The 18,691-nt window shown below is 38.4% G+C and overlaps 1 protein-coding gene across 3 annotated transcripts in view; it reads right to left on the bottom strand.

Moving 5' to 3' along the window:
* The window catches only part of LOC132107730 (A disintegrin and metalloproteinase with thrombospondin motifs 18-like), a 70,409-nt gene that overhangs the window by 40,476 nt on the left and 11,242 nt on the right, over positions 1-18,691 (bottom strand). For 2 of the 3 annotated variants that reach the window (XM_059513912.1, XM_059513903.1), the window contains exons 4-6: positions 1,013-1,289; positions 458-657; positions 255-338 (exon numbers count right to left, since the gene is read on the bottom strand). In XM_059513912.1, coding sequence (XP_059369895.1) covers positions 255-338; positions 458-657; positions 1,013-1,289 — 561 coding nt within the window. Of the gene's footprint in view, positions 1-254; positions 339-457; positions 658-1,008; positions 1,290-18,691 lie in introns of those variants that run through there. The other variant, XM_059513909.1, reaches the window with a different exon arrangement.

Genomic DNA, 18,691 nt, shown 5'->3' with positions numbered 1-18,691 from the left:
ACAAATTACTCTTTTGTACCTGTTTTTTGCAGTGAATCAAAAACATACAGCATGACCAATTTATTCACAAACAATTGACTCTTATGTGTTGGTTGATTTCTTTCATACCAACTAACATTTGGAAAATTCGTACATTTTAATGAATCCGAGAATTTACGCCAGAACCACTTTACACACGATTTACACAAAAATTTGTTCTGCTCGTGTTTCATGAATGAGACCCAATGTGTGAATTTTTTATGTATGTATCTTACCGGATCTTTTTCAAGTAGGAGAAGGCTGACTACAACAATGTTAATATCATTTCCAATAGTTCCATCTTTGAACAGACTGGAGACCTGTTTAGCACAACAACACAGTGCACATTACTATAGATAAAAGTAAAGGTAGAAGTAAGCAGTTACATGCTAAAACAAAGTGTCTTCTCAGCAACAATTCTGCTGATAGCTCTGCTCACCATATTCATGACAGTAAGGACATAGGTAGTGACGTTCTCCCTGCCATGTTTCTCCAGCATCTTCCTGTCCGCCACCACCAGAGTTTCCACGTTCAGGCCACCCTCTTTGCTTGATGTAATCTCAGAGCGCTTCACCCGGCTTTGCTTCTCAAACTCATCAGGCATGACAAAATTATCCTCTGTAGGAGACTTGGGATTATCTGTAGCAAGAATGAGGTGGAGAGGTAAAGGTATTGGAAACCCATGAAAAAGAAACTGGAAATTGCCAGAAATAACTGCTTTTCATTTCCAACTAGCTCCCTGATAAAAGCACCAGAGTGGTGATGACAGACCAGGAAATACACAGTCATTAACTTCACATTCTGTTCCCAAGCTTTCATTCAATTTCTTTCAGTACAACAGATAATAATGACACAGTAGTTTTGCTTGGAATCAGTATAAATATCTCAGAGTGCCTTACTGTTATACACATACTGACAAATTCTACAAGTTGACAACGTGTATAGACTATAACTTTCCATCTACAAATGGCTAAAAGGAAATTCCCTTACATACATTGCTTGCGGCGTCCGCAGAAATGTTGTCTCTGGAGCTTTCCGTGCTGGTAGTCATGGTGACGGTGGTGGTGATGGTGGTGGTTCTTGTAGGGGTTGTTTGATTTAACACTGCTGATCCAGTCAGTCTTATTAGAGTACAATATGCGCTCAGCTGATCGCTTGTAGATGACATGTGGGTGATGTCCAGAGGGGGCGCTATAGTTGTGTTGTAAAGCCAAATGCTGCGGTAGTGGAGTGATGAGAAGTTCTTCGCTGGAGAACCGGATCAGACCTGACTGCAGAGAAAGAGGAAGAGCAAGCTATGAATAGGTAACCAATCACAAACAATGAGGTTGGACTGCATGTCAGATATAGAAACACAATACTGTTTAAAAGTTTGGGGTGAGTACAATTTTTTGGTAACACTTTAGTTTGGGGACCAATTCCAACTATTAACGTGTTGCTTATTAGCAAGTCTATCATTAACATTATTTATTAGTACTTATAAAGCACATATTCTGCATGACCCTATTCTACATCCCTAATTCTACCCAATGCCTAAACTTAACAACTCCCTCACTAACTATTAACAAGCAGCAAATTAGGAGTTTATTAGGGCGAAAATGCAATTTTCGCCCTAAGTTTGTTAATAGCAAGAATTGGACCTTAAAATAAAGTGTGACCGATCTTATGTTCACCAACGCAGCATTTTTTGGATCACAAATAACAGTAAAAATCTATATTTTTAAAAATTATTACAAGTCAAAAAAATATATATATGTATAAAATATTCTGTATTTGTTACTGTGTTGGCTAAGCTGATTTTTCAGCAGCCATTACTCCAGTCTTCAGTATTATATGATTCTTCAGAAAGCATTTGAATATTGTGATTTAGATGCTTAAAGGTGCAATGTGCAATATTTACAACGAGCTATTTACAGAAATGCAATATAATATGTATAACTATGTTTTCAGAGGTGTATGAAGACCTTTCTTAATAAGCCATTATGTTTTTATTACCTAAGATTGAGCTATTTCTATCTATATACACCGCGGGTCCCCTTACACGGAAGCCTCCACCATGTTTCTACAGTAGCCCTAAATGAACAAACTGCTCTACAGAGTGCGTTTCATCACTTTGTTGTTTTTGAGAATAAAACACTGACACAATGATGAACAAGTACATTAACATTCGCAATAACATTGATTTATTGAATAATTAAGTAAATAGAATTCCTTGATTTACCTTTGTAAAGAAATCGCATTGCTCTCTGCTGTCTTTAATGACGACATTCTTTACCTGTGTCGGCCACCGTAGCTTCTCTGAAGGGAGGGGTGAGCGGGGGACTGCAAGTGGATATAACTGCAGACCGGAGATCTCCAAAATGGGGCGTGAACTCCAAAATTGGGCAGAACCTCCAAAATGGGACGGCTTAAGCCAATTGTTACTGACTTACATTTCAAAATAAAACTTTATTAATTAAACATTGTTTCTAGTTCATCTAAAATAAAATATGCTATATAAATAAATATTCTCCACAAGAGCAGAAGCCAAAGCTTGTGGCCAGTGGTGTTTGGACCCAAGTCTGAACCTCTGCTTCATGATGTAAACGGGAATCACTCAGGAGTCGTCCCGGTGGAGGGGAAAGATTTTACTCTATAGTTTTATTCCAAGAAACGGGGCCGTCCCGGAACACGAAATTTGCAGGCTAGGAGGGGGTAGTGATGCTGGGTGTAACTTAAAAGGTGCCATTGAGCGGTGAGTCTCATATCGCATAATCTTATTAACTGTTTATTTCCTGAACTGAAACTTTCTTTACCACGCTATTCAGCGCCAATCCCGCCATTCAGTCAATTTCACTGGTTAAGGTAAGGTGTGGGGTAGGTTTAGTGGTTAGCATTTTTTGTTGCATAGTTTAGGAAACACTTTAACTGACACAACCAATAAAAACTTCAGAATCAGTCGTGGGGCGGAGTTTGCACTGAAGTGGTTTGGGGGAAAAATTGTGCATGCGTGTCATGCACCTGTCTCTCAATTGGAGGATGCCACGCCCTATTTTGGAGCTCCCACCCCGTTTTGGAGTTCCCGCCCCTCTTTGGAACCAGGCTGCAGTTATACCCTTCTCGGGACTGAGCCGTTGGTTGCAATTCGCAAGCTCACCGCTAGATGCCGCTAAAAATTACACACTGCACCTCTAAGAAACTCAGCTTTTTAACCATGATATTTTTTTCAACATCACTTTTGATCAATATTTAAAAAATCCAAAAATCTGCATGATAAAATAATAAAATCAAATGTTTTAAATGCTATATATAGAATATAGAAATGCTATATATATAAATGCTATATCAAGAATAGATATTCATTTTGAGTATTAAAATATAAAAATAGATGATATATAGTATTTACAACAGGGTCAGAAATGAATGTTTCCATTAAGGGGCAATTTTTTTCACCACCTTAATAGTTGTATCTCTGTTGTCTTTAATGTCAAATACTTAGATTTAACCAGTACCTGTACTTCAATAAATCAAATTACTTTAAATTGTTTCTAATTAGAATTGACTGTTTAAAAAAATGCAATATTATGACAAAAATCATGATAGTAAATTATTGCTCTTGATATTGTAATTATTACTGATTATTATTCATTCTGATTCATAAAATATATTTAAAAACTTTTTTTGCATTAGTCTAGTCTAGTGCAAGTTATGCAAAAATCACTGAAAAGCTACATTGTATCTGCACTGTGTTGTTTGATGAGTGAATTTGTAAAGAATTCAATCAGTAAGCACGTACTCTCAACAACAACTCTGAAGTTTTCAGCGCTGACTAATCTGAATGCCTCTGTTTGGTGCTGTTTCAGAATAATCTAACCATCTCTGATTGGCCATTGCATTCCTAAGATCAACAGCAACGTGTGTGATTGGTTATAGAACTCAACACTGAAAAAAAATGCTTAAAAAGCAATCTGATGCAGTGTGAGTGATTCAGTAGATACTGCGAATAGACTCTTTTCATTAATTTTCACATTTAATTTTAATCATGATAGCCGTAATCGATTATTTACTTGTGCTGGGGCAACAGCATCTGTTGCACAATATATGATGATTGCCCAAAAGATTTCCATTGTAAGCACATGCTGTCAGTATGTTTATTGTTTTATTTTTACAAACAGGGGGTTGATTTGAACTTGCTCTCAGTGGTTATAAACAGCATTGGACAGATGCTGTTGACAGAGGTCAGCTTCTATTTTACCACGAGAACTCCAAAAGGGACACATTAGCGTTGAGATAACCCTCCAGACCAAGTTAAAATCAGAGCGCAAAGACGTGGGCCTGAGAATATATATCAAATCAAAGACATGGAGGTATTTCGGTGAGTTCGATGTAATGGAAGAAAAGCCCTCCAGGAGACCACCGCCTTTTGCATTCCTGGTTGTGGGGGATTCTTGGTCCCTCCAGCTGAAACGTCGGCGGTTAAAAAAAACAGCTGTTGCAGAGTCACAAAAAACGGGCATCACCATAGTTACAGCTGTCAGTACACAATAAACAAACGATGACATGGCGGGATGTAGAGCAGCCTGGGGCTTCTGAAGGAATCTTAAGGAGCTGCCCATTTATCAAATGTTTCAGTACAGAAAGCAGAGGAAATTTCATATGCAGCATAACCTTTCAGCAGCTTGTTTTACAGTGACGATTAGCAAGGCTGAAAGCCAGGCACAGACTATCATATCTACATCCTCTCTTAACAACACTCAGACCTTGAAACTCTCTAATTGACTCCTTTTCTCAGAGGAAAAGGAAACCTGAGAGGTAAAACCTTAAATCTACAGTTAAAGAAAAAAGTTATATTATGAACTGGTATTGCAAATTAAAATAACAGTTTTATATTTAAATTATACATTACTCCAGTCTTCAGCATCACATTATCCTTGAAAGATATTTTTAATATGCTAATTTAGTTAATAATAATTCCGCAAAGCTGGTTGGCCATTATAAGAAATAGAACAAGGCATGCTTGAGTGGTAGGTGGAGGAGGTCAGATATACATGAGCAGTTGATTAATGAGGTGTGGGGTCAAAGGCAAACCCAAAGTTTATCGTCTGCTATGATAGTGACATGCATTGGTGCCCCGGGACACATCCACAGCAAGCCAACAAATGCGCACATGGAGCCATTGCTAATAAAACATGTCAGAGCTTAATTGCTTCATTATAAGCTATATACATGTGTCTCCAGATTTATTTGGTTTGGGTTAGCGTTTTTACTATGCCTTTTTACCAGCAAAATGTGGCAATATTTCAGAGTCAGCTTCATTAGGCAAACATGCACTATGTATTCAGACTTCCTCCTTTCTTTAGGTTTGCATTAATCTTTGCATTATATTTAGTAGGAGGAATCACAGAATCCAGTCATAAAAATTGAATAACATAGAATGTCATGGAATTTGGGAAACTTGGAAGAAAAAATTCTAAGGAGAGCCCTACACTTAAATTGTGATATGAATTAGAGTCTGAGAATGATAACCTCAAAAGACTGCTATATAAATATGAATTCTGCATGTTTGTGTGTGAATGAGTGGCACAGGTTGGCACATGTGTGACGCTTCTGGTGTTTTCAGTGTTTGCCATCTCACTATATGCCCAGAGGTTGGTTGGTTGAAGTAATGACAGGATTATATGACTATTGTACAGTAAAATGATGTTTTCAAAGTGGATATTACACAATTTTATGTTTTAAAACTTTTATGTTTGGCACTTTGTTTGCATTGAAAAATTGTGCATTCATTTCATTGCCACTGTTTCTGATTTTTATTTATTTCTTTTTTTAAGTGCATTAAATCATAAAACGCAGAATCCAGAAATATTTAGACAGACAATACAGAATTTCTGAATAAAATAAAGTGTTTTGTTTTATTGTTTTTATTTTATTGATTTTGTTATATATTGTTAAAGTTTTTATACATTGCTTTTAGTATTAAAATATAATTGAATTTAATGGAATTCAGAAATTAAAAACATGTGATATACATATTTTCCTCCTGACAGGCCTGGCTTTGTTCCTCCAGCCATCGGTGCCTGGACCATATTCAATCTGGCAGAGTCATTATTGCCAAAGAGACAAACTTCTGAGAGGGCAACCAACTCCGTCTAGGTTTTTAGGTTATTGTGAGCTAAATGAGGGGAATATTTTACCTACAAAGCCACAAAGATATAATAAACATGTGCTAAAGATGATCCACTCTGTCCTGTAACTTTGGCTTGGGGATAAAATAAATATTGAATGTTTTCCAAAACACTAGCTACAAGACACAAAATCAAATATAATATTTTAGAGACCTGTGGTGCCGTAAGGAGACCATTGGTAATGGGATAGTGCATCTTCCTGAATGACTTGAGCTGCTCTCATCACTGAGCTGAGGTCATCTTCCCTCTTTAAGACTTGAGTTTTAACCTCTGTCTCTCAGACTGCTCCAGAACCTGATTTTACCAAGTGAGACATGTTCCTGGGACAACATCTTTGTTGACCCTGGAACAACATTGTGATTAACCAATCAGATTTGAAGAACAAGTTTATAGATTTTGTGAAGTTTACGCTTACACTCACTGTTAGGTGCTTGTACATTAGTGTCATTCATCTATCATTTCCTCTGATTTTAAGGATCACTCATGGTTAAGGTTAGGTTTAGGTGTAGGGATATGGTCAAGACTACATTTTTTGAGTAAAATGTTGTTCCAGGGTCAACAAAATATGTTGACCTAGGAACACATCTAACTCAGCAATATCAGGACGTGCCAGACTGCTAAACCTCTCACATTCCATCTGGCTTTGGAATTCTACCTAATCCCACCCTCCACGAAAAGAACAAATCCTTGCAGAATAGCTGTGCATTCAGTCTGTGATTTAACCCGCTTGTGTTCTTCATGCCCCTGTGTGTTTGATTCCATGTACCCCGACCCCTCACATCTCACAGGTGGCAAGGTAAACACAGGGCACTCCCAGGGCTGACACAGTGTCCACAAAAGCACATGTTGTGAAAACAGCAATAGAACATGGCGGGCTGCCACAATAATCTGGGGCATCTGCTCCCACCATTAGACACAGGGCAACAGGGCCACCCGTCTCTCTCTAGCCACGCTGACCTCTCTTCTTGCGGCTAACGGCTTTCTTCCACTGATTGAAGGCATCAAAACTGAGACAACTGATGTGAGATGTGTGAATTTGCCAAAATCTACAAAAGTGATCACAGCAAATAGGGAGAACACAATGCATTTAATTCTGAACATGAAAAAAAATGTATTGTATTTTATTTATTTGTATTTATTTGTATTTTTTTTTTTTTTTTTTTTTTTTTTGCAGAAAGGAATATGTATGTTAAGTTAACTTTTTTTGTGTGTGTGTTGTTTTCCTTTACTACTGAGCCCAGGATATGACATGCAGGTGGGAAAAAAATACAGTTTAAATTTACAGTTATTATGGCCATTTCAGCTAAATATATGGACTTTTTAACTAATTTAAAATGAGGGAATTCATTAATATATGGGAACAAATTCTTAATTTATGGCCACAATTTCTATTTTTCAAAAACTTCTGAACTTCAAGAACTTCTTTTCATTTTAACTGATATTTGACTGATGCTTTGATGACCATCACAAGTTTTTTGTTGCTGTTTGTTTGTTTGTTTTTAACTACGCTACATTATACTGGTGGAAATTCAGCAGGGTTTGAGACAACAATGTAGAATACAGAAATCTAAACATAAATCTAAGGCATAAAAATGGATGTTCAAAATCTATGAATGTAACTTTTTTCAGTAGCAATGCAACACCCGGAAGGAAAAGTGACAGTTCTGTCATCTGAACAGAAACTCTCTCACACTGGCCCTCAACCAGAAAGACATCCTTATTGTTGAGCCCTCTTATTATATGAATCATCAAAAAATGGATAATTCAATTATCATCTACAAATACACACAATCATACAAATACCACTTCTACTAAAAATTGAATGCATGCTGGACATGGACAGTATACTGTGCACACACTTTCAATGGAGGGACAGAAAGCTCTCGGACTAAATCTAAAATATCTTAAACTGTGTTCCGAAGATGAACGGAGGTCTTACGGGTTTGGAATGACATGAGGGTGAGTTATTAATGACATAATTTTGGGTGAACTAACCCTTTAAGGTCTGTCACATTCAAATCAACCAAAGAAGACCATATGTGATTTACTTTCTTTAAATAACAGGGTTAACTTTCTTTTTTGATGATAATAGTGCCAAATCACCCTATTATTAGTGTACAGTGTAGTTTTGCAATAAAACTTTACTCACAAACAGAAAACCAATGCCACTGATCCATGTTCCGCACAAATGATGAAACCTACTTTCAAAAATAACTGGACAACTCCTGATGCGGTGATGTGGGTTTGCACACATCTTTACATTTGAAACCACACTGACAGAAAAAAAATAACACTTTTTGTTCATTAATTTCCTCTCTCTTTCAGGTAACCAAAAAAGAATAATAATTTAACATTCAAAATGCAATGAAAGATGATGGAAGACGACTTTTGGGAAATACAAAAAGCTGGCATTTTAAGAAAAGCCACAAGATTTCAGTGCTGCCATTTTTTGAATAAACCATGTTTGCACATTACTTGAGCTTCCTGCAGTGAAGCCCTCCCTGTACAGGGCACCCCGCAAGCATGTGTTTAACCAACATCCTGGAGGACCTCTGCAAGTGCCCTGCAGTCCACCTCACACAATTATCACACATGTATTACATTTGTTTTAGAGACATAGCAAACTTTACTGTCAAATATCTAACAACTTAGTCCAGCAGTTAAGGGAAGTCGTGGCCTAATGGTTAGAGAGTCGGACTCCCAATCAAAAGGTTGTGAGTTCGAGTCCCGGGCCGGCAGGAATTGTGGGTGGGGGGAGTGCATGTACAGTTCTCTCTCCACCCTCAATACCATGACTTAGGTGCCCTTGAGCAAGGCATCGAACCCCCAACTGCTCCCCGGGGGCTGCAGCATAAATGGCTGCCCACTGCTCCGGGTGTATGCTCACAGTGTGTGTGTGTGTGTGTGTGTGTGTGTGTGTGTGTGTGTTCACTGCTCTGTGTGTATGCACTTTGGATGGGTTAAATGCAGAGCACAAATTCTGAGTATGGGTCACCATACTTGGCTGAATGTCACTTCCCTCACTCAGTTAGCAGATGAAGGTGCTTTGCTTCTATAATGGGGGTAAATGGATTCCATCTGGGGCCAATTTATTTTATTTATTTTTTTACTTTTTGGCCACTATGTCTGATGGGGTGCAGAAAGAAATTAGGTGGCTGAAGACATGAGAGAGGAAACTAACTGAAGAACTACATGGATCCTAGTACCACAACATAATAATTATGTAATTAATAATTAACATTGGTATTCAGTGCTAGTTTCTCGAATGGGTTCATGCAGAAACTGCATACATGAGTTGATGAAAAGCTAATAAATAACTAAAATACATTTTTAATTAAATTAAATGTAAAAAAAAAATTAATTGCTATAGAGAGAAAGGAGGGGTGAGTGGGGGGAGGGGTCAAGATTCAAGAAGTTTGGGAGTCTTTTCTATAGAATATATTACTGCACTTGAATGTTTTAATGTAATGATGTCTGACAGGTGATCTCATAATTACACAAGTGCCTAACTACAGCCTTCTACAAAAACCACCTGACTACTTAAAGCCTATTACCCTCAAGGGAACAAAGGGAAGCACTCAACCACAGTCTCTTCCTCTGGTTTCACATTCATGTGCCAGACTTTTAGTTATCTCCTTCAAGAAACACTTGTAAGAGATGTAGATTAGAGGGCCAAAGTCTGCTGCCAGATAAACACATTTCATTTTCACAGTGAACACAGAAACCATGACAATATTACTCCACTCTGATTCGGAGTCTTCACATATTTAAAGGAATATCAGATGATGGGAATTAACTATTAAAGCACAGTCCTCAAAGTGCTTCTCTACGAAGGATTTAACTGCAGGGAATGTCTGTTTTATGCGGTTTCATGAGATTTGTCTTTGACTACATCACTAGTGAGTCCTCAGTGAAAGTATGGGAAATAATTTATGGGCTGTCTCATTGATTCTGTGAAAATGTAATTAGCATATATTTGTGTAAACTAAGCTTCCAATCGTGGTATTATAACCTAGATGAGTAAGTGCTTACATGCTGTTAAAGGCTGGAAGGGAGCAGTGAGAAACCCAAAGCTGCTTATTACTAAGCTTTAAAACACATCTGCATTCCACTGCTTGGTTACATCTGACCAGAGCATCAACTCTTCTGGCTTCAGTGGGAAGAGAATGCGTGTTTGTGTGCACAGACAAATAATGGACACCTCATGGGCATTTGATTGTTTGAGATCTACACAAACTCGGAAACTGTACTTAACAAACTTTTAACCCAGGGTTATAAAGCACTGGGCTAGCATGTTTTTGCACTGCTAAAAATATTAGGTCCGTGTGATGAGTGGGGCGGGGCCGAGGGATGTGGGAACACGAGCGAGGCCGGTGGAGTGATTGGGAAATCAGCGACACCTGCGACCCACCACCGGTCTCGAGTCCCACAGAGGAGATGGAAGGATTTAAAACTGGAGCGACGCCAGTGAAGGACGAGAGAGGACCAGGCCTGGGCTTTATTTTATGTTTTGGTTTTACTTTGTGCGCATCAGTCGTCCGTGAGGGGCTGATGCGCTGTTTTGTGTTTATTTTGTGATTATTAAAGTTTCAGATGAGTGTCCGCCGGTTCCCGCCTCCTTCTTCCCGATGATTACGAAGGTTTTGTTATTACAGTCCGAAATGATACAATGTCAAAACGTTACATGTTATGTTTGCAACAGATAACCAATCATAAATTAAACAGTGCTTCCTCATTACATATTCTTTTGCAGTCAAAGACATTTTCATGTGGTGAGTTAAAGCCCAATTTCACGTCTAAAATTTCATGAATACAATGACATGAAAATCTGAATACACTATGATTAAATTATGAAATTCAGGTCCTATCCTGGTGGCATTATTACATGTTAGCACATGTTAAGATAATGTAATGCAACACTCTGAAAAGCACTTAAACAGTGCAAAGTAAACACAAATAGTGTATGTATTTACTGTAAGGCACAGCACAAATTTGTATGTACTATATAAAGATAGTAGATCACATGATTTTCAAACTCAAGACTTTCAAAAAAATGATGGTATTTTTGCTTCTTTTTTTCTTTCTTTTTTTTGGGAAAGATGTTGTCAAGAAACAAATGGCAATGGAAACTACAGTACAATCAGTCGAACACACTGTACTTTTACCTCTCACTGTCTTATTTTCATTTCTGTCAAAAATTAAAAATGGCACTACCCCAACTATAATCTATTAAACCAATTGGAGCAAGATCACAATGAAAGCTGATCCAGTGGGTAAGCCAGTAAACTCAAACAAGAGACAACTAAAAAGATGAAGCTCCTGCCCAAGCCTCAGATATCACAAAACTAAGTTGTCAATGACAAATATCTCTATTACTCTAAGAAAGATGCATGAGCTTGACTAACATAATTAAAGCTCAGTGGAGAAATGAGAATTTTAAAAAGCCCTTCCCAAAGGGTCCAAGGCACAAGATATTCGTAATAATATTTATGGTTTCTAAGAGCTTGTGCGACAGCCACTTCACCACTGCCCATTAGTTTTAGGTCTTCAAGTGAGTGAGAACAAGAGCTATTACAGGACCAACATGCCTTTTCTCTTCTCCATTCTCTCCCACAGGCTCTCTCTTTCTAGCATCCCTAAGCAGTCTCTACATCACTGTCACCACACAGACCACCAGGGAATAGCCCCTGGCGACTTCTATAGTGCTAACATGGCATAACACCCAATGAATTATGAATGGGGGAGTGGGGAACATTTGTAACTACAAAGGAGCCCAGCATATATTCACTCTGGTTTCAATTTGTCTGTCTGCCCTCCCAAAACTCCACCAAGTATGTCCACCAAGTCACCAAAGCATTGTCTCCCAAGGTGCAAGGCATCTTCTTCTTTGAGTCTCAGCTATCAGACACAGAGTGGTTAATAAATGGGACTGGGTCACTAGTGGCAGGAAGAATCCCAGGCTGGTCACAAACATGCCCCTGTAGCTGTGGGGTATTGCTAATCTGTGATATAATACACCACAACACATATTTCGATTCAATAAATCACATTATCATAATTGTATTACTGTGGTAAGCAAATGTTTTTAAACTGAACAAACAAGAGTGACTGAATCTATGTGTAATACCAGTACGAGAGTTTCAAAATAGTTGATGTAATGGTAAAACCTCTTGAAAAGGACCTGATTCCTGGACAGCCACATATTTTAAGCCCAAGATAAGATTAGTCACATTTATCATTGTTCAGCAAAGGTATTTATATATTTCAATATAAATACGTGATCAGGAATTTCACAAGAGGGCAGACTTTGCAGCGATTTCAAGTTGGTCACGCTGGGACCAACAGAAAGCTGCTTGGTTTGAAAGTGACTTGTGTGACCTATGCTTTGTACATCACTACACTAGTACTGACAATATATTTTTTTCCTTTTTTGCTGACAACATTTTTAAATATTAAATGATTCCCGTTAATGTTTAAAAGCAATGAGAAATTCAATTACAACATTATCTGTACTGTTGGATGTACAAACTATACAAAGTATGCATTTCTATGATTATACACATTTAAAAAAATGACACAAGAATCTTAGGTATTTATGCAAAATCATGATCAAAAGGATCATAGTACTGTCATATATAATTATAATGGCACTACCCAATGCTCCCATGCATCTATACTTAATTTATGATACCAGGAAGGGGGTTTCAAACTGGAAGGCCCCCAATGGTGACCATTTCAACAGAACCTCTAAGTACAAATCTTAAAAACAAACAAGGCTGATGGAAACCCCAAAACATTTTCTCACAATTTCCTGAGTAAGACAAGCACTACAGATGTGCTCTCGAGTCTGTATATGGTAATTCCCAGCCTCTCTCTTCCATTGATGTTTGAATGGCCTGGTGCTCTACTCTCCATGCAGTGTATCCACACAAGCTTTGAGCGCACTAACAGCCTTCCTCCTTTGCAGTCAGAGTGAATTAGCATCACAACTGTCCCTAAGTACAATCCCACACGTTAGCACATCAGCTTGAACCAGCAGGTCTGGCACTGAATAAACACAGCTGAAGTGCTTCAGCAGCAATTCACACACATATACTCACTACACATTCACAGGCAGTCTAGCAGCCAAATGGATGGACGATGGGCCGGGCTGTCCATAAAAGATAAAAGAACACTTTGCCATCCAAAAAGACACACGAGAGAGAGTCTGTGGCAAGCCTTTTTAGCAAAAGTGACTAACACCATGTAACATTAGTGCAAACTACATATTTTTTTACTTGTTAGCACAGTTTACACAAAAGATTAATTTAAGCATTAAATGTCACATAATATGCTCAATCAGTACAATTATGAAAGAGACAATGGGGGTCTTGGGAAAGGTCATGTCTGAGTTCAGCACAGTTGGGCATGTTTGGAAAGAACTGAAATTTCGTGAAGGGCAAATCTATTTGCTAGATTTGCTCTTCACTGCCTTACAAAGTCCTGCTTGCAAACCATTCAAATGATGAGGATAATTAACTATACTCAGTCGTCTAGCTGGTGGATTCTGAAAAACTCAGGTGTACTCTGCCTACATTCACATTTCTGTCCTAATCATGAAATGCTGGGTTTATCTGTATATGAGAGCTAGTGAAAACATGTAGCAGAAAATTTACTACCGTTCAAAAGTTTGGGGTCAGTACAATTTTTATATATTGTCAGTACAATACACAGAATAGTAACAAAGACAAATAATCAACAAAGCTGAGGATTCCCTCAATTTGAAATACCAAACAGCCAGAAAAATATCAGCAAATAGCATCAAGAAAAAGGGAGTGGGAATTTTTCCAGCCATGTATGTTTTTGAGATAATTAATTGATTCACAATGTCAACATATCAAAGCTAAGGCTATTTAGTCAACCTATTGTTATCCTACCCAGTAGAGAGTGCAAAAATGCTATTTTTTAGAAAACAATGGCATCAGTTAACATAAACTAATAAGGAACATCAAGTCTTCTGTCAGCTGACAGGGCGGTGAATGTGTTAAAATTACTGAATGAGCGCCCATGTGTCAAACATATCATAACAGCTAAATATAGCAGCACTGCCAGAATAGATCATACATCAATGATCCATGTTGAACAGTATAAAGCCTTTCATTATAGTGCTAAAGCCAATTCTAATGGCTCAGCCAGTCAAAACACGTCTAGAAAGCAGGATCTGCCATTTCAAAGGGGGATGGGCTTGAACCTGTCACCAGCCTAATTGAACCATGACCCAGAGAAGGCCCGAGGATGTGGATTTGTCTATGCCTAGGCTGGAAAAGCAACTGTGAAATTGCACAACCATGCGACCCCTTCGTTGGAAGTTTTGAACACTGAACATGAAGTAACAGAGTACCTCTTCAGAAGCTTCACCTTTTAATCTGCTTTTACAAACTGAAGCAGCTTTGGGACTGGCATTCATATGACATCCTGGATGCAGCCCATCTAGAAGATTTTGAACCAAACCCAGAAACAACATACATGAAGAAACTAATCCACAAATCAACCAGCATTTCATTAGTATGATAATATTTTTTGTTTAATGGTTGGATGGCAGACGTTTGATCATGCTGCTAAATCTGGGGCCAGACAGTCCATTCGAGGCAAGTGATAACAGCAGTTGAAAGGCGCTCAGTAATTAAAAACTTTAAATGAAGCAGGATTTAGCGAGCAAATCCCTTTGTTCCCGATTTAAAGTCCGGGACCGCCTGTTCTTCATTTAACAACTGAATCCCTGTCCATCTGCTATGTTATGCACTGTTTAACAGAGTGCAAGAGAACCAGTACAAGCAAATCAGACTTTCACCAACTCATTAACCTAATGGATTGCATTATATTTGAATGTACCAGCTGTGGGGGTTCTCATTCACATTGATTTTACTTTTGGACTTGCATTCTCACAGCACAAAAACTCTTTCTCTCTAAGCAACTGCCTCCACGGCCTTTCACAGCACAAGGAGTTGTTGCGGATCAGCAGTGGGATGAATGGGAATTCTCATTTGTACTTAATCCAAAGCTCCTCATCAAGTGGAGATGACAGGGAAGGGTTAAAATCCTTGGTGACTCATTCTTTTTCACTCCCACAAAGAAAGGGAGAGTGAAAGAAGGAGAGTGACAAGAGTGAGAGACCCCTTTTTTCTTGGACATTTCCTTTTGCTTTTGTATATTTAAGCACAAAATCTAAAGGACACACAGGCTTGTTTGACATCCTGTATATCTGACATTGGGGCACCTTTAAGACCGTAGAGAAAATCACCTAGAGCTTGGCCCATCATTCAAAAAAAGATTTGAGCATCAAAAGAAGGGAGGTAGATCAAAGAGTCCCTGCAGTCTATTCAGATGCAATTGCTCCTAAATCACATTGGGTTGTCACACAGTTTTAAAAGAATGGATCACTGCTGTTTTATTGTGGAGAGGCTACCACTAATGAAAAGGACAATGTAAAGATTAGCACTGACAGCCAAGTGCCTGAAACCTCACTCTGTCTTTAAGTATAGTGAACAAGAGAGACAGGAAAGCAGGGCAAACACTGAACAAAAGAGCAGGGAGCGAGAGACCATCAGCTGAACTCGGTATGATTTTACAGTCACCCACCATCCAAGATGAGACGTGATCCTCTCTGAAGAAAAACATATAGACCAAGATATGTCAAGCATAGCTCAGTGCTCCACTGTCTGCACTTTGTTTACTTAAGTGCCCCCATAAACCTGTTTTACTTGCACACTGTATACTATACTATATGCTCTGAGGCTTAAGCTCCCACATGCACAATGTATACTTTACTAACCATAACTCCAACATGTTTGCATACTAGCAACATTGGCAGCTACTTCAAATTATCCATGTTAGTCGTTGGCGCTGTTACGGCTCAGTTTTGTTTTGGGTTTGTTCTGTTGTTTTCTCTTTTTCCTATAGGTTGCTAGATAAGGAGCCACATCTGTGTTGAATTTGGAAAGCAGTATTTAAGATGGCTGTCCTTTGTGGGAAGGAGCTCTGACCCCTATCCTGCAGTTGTGCTCAGGAGCTGGACCTTCATATTGTTTTTTTCTTTATTGTTTGTTTATTTTTTGTCAAACATCTTTATCATATAACCCCTAGATGTAAAATAAATATTTTGTTTAATTTAATTCTGGACTCTGATCCCTTTATTTTGTTACTTCCTTGAGCCGGAATGTAACAATTGGGGACTCGTCCTCAAATGTTTGATAGAATTTGGAAGGTCCAGCTTCTATTGATAAGAACAAGGAAAAAACGTTTTACTTGTAAAATCTTTTACTTGTAAAATCTAGCGCCTGTGTGGTCTATATGCGGAGCGTATTCGATGGGTATTCGATTCACCTCCATGTTTCTTGACGTGCTAGCGCTAACAAACAGTGGGTGTTTTGTTTGTTTCTGCGAAATGTGCACGAGAGGTTTTTCGGTGTCTTTAAAAAGGTGGATTTTCTTCATTGTTGTTTTCAACTGAAGAGAAAATAAGTGGTAACCGAAATAGACCGTATGGTTAGTGTATTGATTTCTCTTAAGAGTTTCCCTTGTAAGAACGTTTCTTTTTTCTCTAGGCTATACAATGTAACGTTAGCTCTGGCAGGATTTTGTTGTGTATGTGTACTTTACTCGGTAAGCTAATATTGCTGAAAGGTAATTTGTCAGCGAACTCTGTATTTTGTTACACTAATGGTGATGTTCCCCGTTAGGTTTAGCAACGCATTTTTTTATTTTAGTTTGTTGTTTTTGTGCTGATGCTGAGTTGAGAGCGCTGCCGCTATTGTATGTCTCACTGGTATGTCTGTGAGTTTATACATCTGACGGTATTTGAGTGCTTAAAAATACTCGACTCTTGGTGGAGGCATGAAGACTAGGGTTGAGTTATTTTAGGGGGGAGGAGAGAGAGTAGGGGGAATAATCACTTGTTGGTGCTTGTAAATTAAAGCACTCGATTACGAGTTCTGCTGAATAGAAAAATAGATTATGGCTACTGTTCTAGATGGATTTTTTGAGTCTCCTAGATAGGGATTGTTTGATCAACTAACGAAAGAACAGTTGTTGGAGGTGGCCGCTAGGTATGAGATCTGTTTAACCACCAAAGAAAAAAAGTTAAAGGAGTCGGTTGCACTAATTGTTAAAGCCGCTCTAGTTAAGTTAGAGGTCTTTGATCCTAATAAGCCTGTTGGTTTTGATGATGATAGTGCTGCACAATCTTCAGTTATTGCTTCCACATTCTCTGAGCAACGAAAATAACTAATGCTTTTAGAGTTAGAAAAGGCGAAATTGAATCGGTGAAATTGAAATTCGCAAATTAGAGGTTGAGGCTTTGCGGTTTCAGTTAATTGGTGAGGGTAAAATGGGGGACAGTACAAGTGGTCTAACCAGTTCGGTCAGAAAAGGGTAGGATGTAGCCAATAATATTAAGCTGATACCCAAATTTTGTGAAACTGATGTAGACACATTCTTCAGTTTGTTTGAACGTTTGCAGATGTTATGAAATGGCCAGATTCTGAACAGTCTTTAATGTTGCAGTGTGTGTTAACCGGTAAGGCACAAAAAGCTTATTATTCTTTAAATGCTCGTGATAGTCAAAATTATCATAAGGTTAAAGAGGCTGTACTGAAAGCTTATGAGCTGGTACCAGAGGCCTATCGGCAGAAATTTAGAAACATGCGAAAACCTGCAGAACAGACGTATTGTGAATTTGTGAGAGACTTAAAAATCCAGTTAGATCGCTGGTGTGCTGCTTCAGATGTAACCAGTCATGAAGATCTTCATGAGTTGTTCCTGTTAGAACAGTTTAAAAGCACTTTGTCTGAGCATGTTTCCATCTTTTTGACTGATCGAAATGTTACATCTACGGAAGAGGCTGCCATTCTTACTGAGTATGTACTCACTCATAAATGTCAAGAAAAGTAGGTTCAAGTTCAGTGTTAGTCCAACAGAGAGTGTAACTGCCGTCATGCCTTGTCTGATAAGAGTGAGAGGAATTTTAAAAGTTACGCTGATAAAAATGACCGGTGTGCTTATTGTCATTTAAAGGGACACTGGAAAAAGGATTGTTTAGCACTTAAAGGAAAACTGATGCGTGTTAAATCTGAACCCAAGCCTGCTCTTGCTATTTCATCTGTTCATACAGATAATCCTGACTGTTTTGATATTTTACAGAATCTGGAGAAACCAGTGGTACCTTGCAATGTTGAAGATGTTGGGTATGCTCCCTTCATTACAGAAGGCTATGTGTCATTGCCGGAAGTACTGAGAAGGTTCCTATTAAGATTCTCAGAGCATCGGAATCATTCATTTTGCAAACTGTCCTTCCTTTTACTCAGGAGTCCAATACAGGAAACAGTGTGCTGATTTGCGGCATTGGATTGCAAACATTGTCTGTACACCTACATAACATGTTTCTCCAATCTGATTTAGTAAATGGAGCAGTGGTGATGGGAGTCCGTCCTTCATTACCAATGGAAGGAGTTTCAGTGATTTTGGGGAATAAT

Source organism: Carassius carassius, chromosome 2 (assembly GCF_963082965.1).
Source record: "Carassius carassius chromosome 2, fCarCar2.1, whole genome shotgun sequence".
NCBI classification, from domain to species: Eukaryota; Metazoa; Chordata; class Actinopteri; order Cypriniformes; family Cyprinidae; genus Carassius; species Carassius carassius.
Note: the sequence above shows the minus strand (reverse complement) of the source record. Positions and strands in the feature narration are given on the sequence as shown.